The 4173-nt window shown below is 39.5% G+C and overlaps 1 protein-coding gene across 1 annotated transcript; it reads right to left on the minus strand.

Annotated features, from left to right (window-relative positions):
• Positions 1-1068: 1068 nt before the first annotated feature.
• Positions 1069-3507, minus strand: hs3st3l (heparan sulfate (glucosamine) 3-O-sulfotransferase 3-like). The gene is made up of 2 exons (XM_057359002.1): positions 2780-3507; positions 1069-1136 (listed from the first exon to the last, which is right to left on the minus strand). The coding sequence occupies exons 1-2, from the start codon at positions 3214-3216 to the stop codon at positions 1112-1114; spliced, it is 462 nt and encodes a 153-aa protein (XP_057214985.1). The 5' UTR covers positions 3217-3507; the 3' UTR covers positions 1069-1111.
• Positions 3508-4173: the final 666 nt, after the last annotated feature.

Genomic DNA, 4173 nt, shown 5'->3' on the forward strand with positions numbered 1-4173 from the left:
CTATAGTAATTCAGGCACACAATGTCTGACCGGCCTCACACTTCACATGTTTGATAAGAGTCCTGGCCTGAACACATATCCATGTCAGTGTTCACTTATAGTAATAGTGCCACCAGCTGGCAAAAGGGAGTGTGACACATTTAATTAAATAACAAATCCTTCTATAATTCGCCTGCATAAATTTTATCGCCTACCATTTACTGTTTTCCTTACACAATCGTGCAACGATTGCACTTACTTGTCTATCATCTCAATACCAAGAAAGAAATCTCTTTGACCCATGCTCTAAATCCACCGTGAAGTCATTTATTTTCACTTTCCACTGCACGTTCTGTGCAGTTTTTTCCATTTCCAGGTGTCCTACTTTAACAATCTCCTCCTAGAGCTTTAATCAGATGAACATCATATTTTGTTAGTCTCAGTTCAAGTTTTTTGTGATGCTAAATGGCCTTGACCTTGATCTTGAATGCTCATTTTCGTGCACACATTTGTGCGTACGCATGTTTAGTGAATGAGACCCGTTGTCCAGTCTGCTCCAAACTTAACATGTTTGATAAGAGTCATGCCCCGAAAGACGTGTTAAATATGTCAATATTAACCTACAGTATTGCGCCACAAACTGGCAGCAGGAAATCTGGTACATGTAAATAAATTAAAGTCTTTCTATAATGTAACTTCTATATGCGCATTGTACACCGTTCGCTCTTCCTGAGGCCGACGGCTGGTGGTTGCACCGGGTTGCAGTGGCACTTTCCGCGAGGGCCCGAACATCACTGCTCGCAGCTTTAATGTAATTTCTTTTCGCTTTGTTAAAGATCTGAATTGAGATCACCCCCCACAGATTTAATCTATCTTTGATAACAAGATTAATGAACGATCCATTCCATTAGACCCGTGTACGTCTGACCGTGGACAGATTCCAGGATTTGTGATTGGCCAGATATCTATAGGTCCTCCAACCATATGAAGTCCCTGGCACACATCATTATGTTTGGTGGAAAAAGTGACTCGGTTAAAGATCAATCGAGAGGTCTCACAATAATGTCAAGTGGCCTGCCTTGCTGTGAGGTCCATCTGCTCCCAGCAAGATGACAATCTGCCTCCTCTCGGCTCAAAGAGATCCTCGGAGCACAACGCTGGAGATTTAGGTGCCAACATCACACACATGCGTACACACAAAGGAAAATCAAAGCAATGTCTTTACAGGCAAATGCTTCATATGACAATCATACAAATCCATGTAATTCAGAGATATCTGAGCGTTTGTCATGGGTATGCACTAATTATATGGACTGGGCAAGCCAATCGTGAATTGACAAAACAATCAATCACCTGCTTAGAGGGTAAGTAATTGAGTTTTGTCAACTTGGAGACAGCGTGACACATCATAAAATTGAACGACGTAACTTTATTGGAGATTCTGACAGAATCTGTGATGGGCTTGCTGATCAACCTGTCATACTTTTTAGTAGTCAAACAAATATATAATCAATGTGAATAATAACAAAAGAAATTAACGTTTAGGACGTCTCCCTATTAACAATGAAGAGAACTAAATTCTCTATAAGCTAAAACGGTCAGTTCCTTGTGAATACCATAACATGCTAGGAGGTTTAAATCAAGGCAAAATCACAATGGACTTGTTTAAGGTTCCATAGTGTCTTAAAAGAACAGTTCACCCAAAAATGAAAGTTTGTCTTCATTTACTCACCCTCGAGTTGTGCAAAATCTGTATACATTTATTTGTTCTGATGAACAGAGAAAAATATATTTGGAGGAACGCTTGAAACCAAACAGTTCTTGGTCACCATTGACTACCATAGTAGGAAAAATTGCTTTATATATTTCTTTGCTCTCTTGAACATTTAGGAAAGCAAACAGTTCTGAGGCACTTTTGACTACCATTTTCATTTTTCCTACTATGGCCAAGACTGTCTCTTTAAGGAGAAACTGCTGGGACAATTGAGACATACAGTAAGTGTTCTCAATATTAGGGAACATCTGGCATAAACTCCAGAGATGATTAACCTTACCAACTTATATCCAGTCCCACTTCAGTATATTGCAATGGCCAGATGGCATTATTTTTCTAACTCAAAACTTTTTTTCAATGCATATGCATTCATAATGGCCTTTAAAAAGTCCTGTATTGGTGCAATTAAGACTTTAGCACAATAGGCTAAACTCTTTAAAAAGTACTATAAAGGTTAACATCTGCGGGAGTGAAAGGATCGTGATGGAACCATTTAGCCTTCTATGGTATTCCGAATCACCTTTTTAAGAGTGTACACACAAAATTGAAGGTTCCTAAAATGCTCTTTTTGGGCTGTATGGTTTCATAAACAACTTTCACATCCATGGAACTTTTCTGTTGTGCAAAAGGCATCCTGTCAAAAAACGTATACTATAGAAGAAAGAAATGGTTCTTGCACAGAACCCTTATTGGCAGCTTTATTTAGAAATGATGACCTTCACTCCTAACCTTTATAACTTTCTTCTACAAAACACAAAATAAGACTTTTGTAACCAAACAACACTGACCCAATAGACATTTCTCTAAATATCTTCTTTTGTTTCTTTTGAATTTTCATTTTTTAGGTGAAGTATCCCTTTACTTTACTTTAATTGAAATTTTTTAGAGACAATAAACAAAAAAACACATATCTGCAAGTTTAACAAAAGATCAACGCTAAAACGTTTTATCAGTTAACTCAAACATTTAGCTTCACGTGGAAGACTAGATTACTGGTAAAACGTGTATCCACTGTGCCAATATTACCTGTACCAGCTGAGTCCACGAGTGTAGTGCCTATCAAAGAAGTGCGGTTCAGACCCAAGAGCTCGTATATCCGGGTGAAGTCTCAGGAACTCCAGAAGCGCTCTCGTTCCTCCCTTCTTAACTCCGATGATGAGAGCGTGAGGAAGGCGCCGGGTTGCGGTCCAGTCTTTTCCTGAGCTGTTAACATCCACGCTCCCCTCCACCGCGTAACCAGGCGCCGTTAATATTTCGCTCAGCACGGTCTTATTTTTGTTTTCTCTGTTCGATCCAGTTAAAAGCATCGGCTGTGAGTTTTGTGATATGTCCACCAAGTCTGACTCGCAGCATCCCAGCCAAAGATAGAGCATTGATACGCATATAACACTAAAGGAAAACATGATTACAAGTTTTTGCAAGAGTCTCCGGATAACCAGAAGAGGGTTGTTAAAAGTTGCCATCCCTCCGAAAACACTTTGTAGACGGCCATACTAGTTAGGACTGTATTCGTTTAACTTTGACAAAAGCGCGGATGGGGCTAGGCACCGGTCCTGAAGAAAGCGCTGTTCCCATTCCGATCATCCTAAGGAGCGACATTCCTAATTTGAGGGGAACGGCCAAATCTCAGTTTGAAGAGTTTCATCGTCGCAGAGAGCTGTAATGGACTCTTTTTCTCGTATTCCCATGCTTTGCGCGGACAGCAAAAAGATACAGATTGTAATATCTGTTCTCGAGTGCGCGGTGATGTGACACTGGTCTCCGGAGGATTGCAGTATGGATGCTGCTCTCATTCATTCATGGAAGTGCGCTCTTGCGGTCCTTTCGTGTTTAAACTGCCTGTGATTGGAGGGTCGCGGCTGAAGGCGGGTTTAATACTTAGAGAGAGATGCACAAGATGAGCTGGAGGTGTTGGTATGAGGTGAATTATAGCATGCATTCTTTTTCCATTATTTGGACACAGTAATATTTTATGTGGTCTCAACAGAGGGCTTTTTGTAATAAAGTTTGTAATAAAGGATCAGCTCACCCGAAAATATTTTTTTTGCCACCATCAATCAATTTGTAAACCGTATGTTGTTCCAAAACTACGCATTTTCTTTAAGGGAACATAAAAGTCCAAATATTTTACAATGCAAGTGAATAAAAACAGGTGCAGCCCCCAAAGAGAGAAAAAGTGAAAGATAGATAGATAGATTTAGCTCTTACAGAAAGCTTTAGTATTATAGCTTTGTGATACTTTCATGGTGCTTTTGTCATTTTTGAAGTTTTTACAGCATTCCCATTCACTTTCATTGTATGAAGAGAAGCACCTGAGACATTCTTCTAGAATTTTGGTCTATGAAAGAATATCATGCATTTTTTGGAATGACATCCAGGAAAGTAAATGATAATAACATTTTCAGTTTGGGTAAACTGTT

This window comes from Triplophysa rosa, linkage group LG18, assembly GCF_024868665.1.
Source record: "Triplophysa rosa linkage group LG18, Trosa_1v2, whole genome shotgun sequence".
NCBI classification, from domain to species: Eukaryota; Metazoa; Chordata; class Actinopteri; order Cypriniformes; family Nemacheilidae; genus Triplophysa; species Triplophysa rosa.

Bases quoted from the DNA above. Each gene is read 5' to 3' on its own strand.
- hs3st3l (XM_057359002.1), bottom strand. From the start codon at position 3,216: ATGGCAACTTTTAACAACCCTCTTCTGGTTATCCGGAGACTCTTGCAA. The intron at 1,137-2,779 runs GTAATATTGGCA...CTAAATCTCCAG, and splicing joins CGTGGACTCAGCTGGTACAG to CGTTGTGCTCCGAGGATCTC.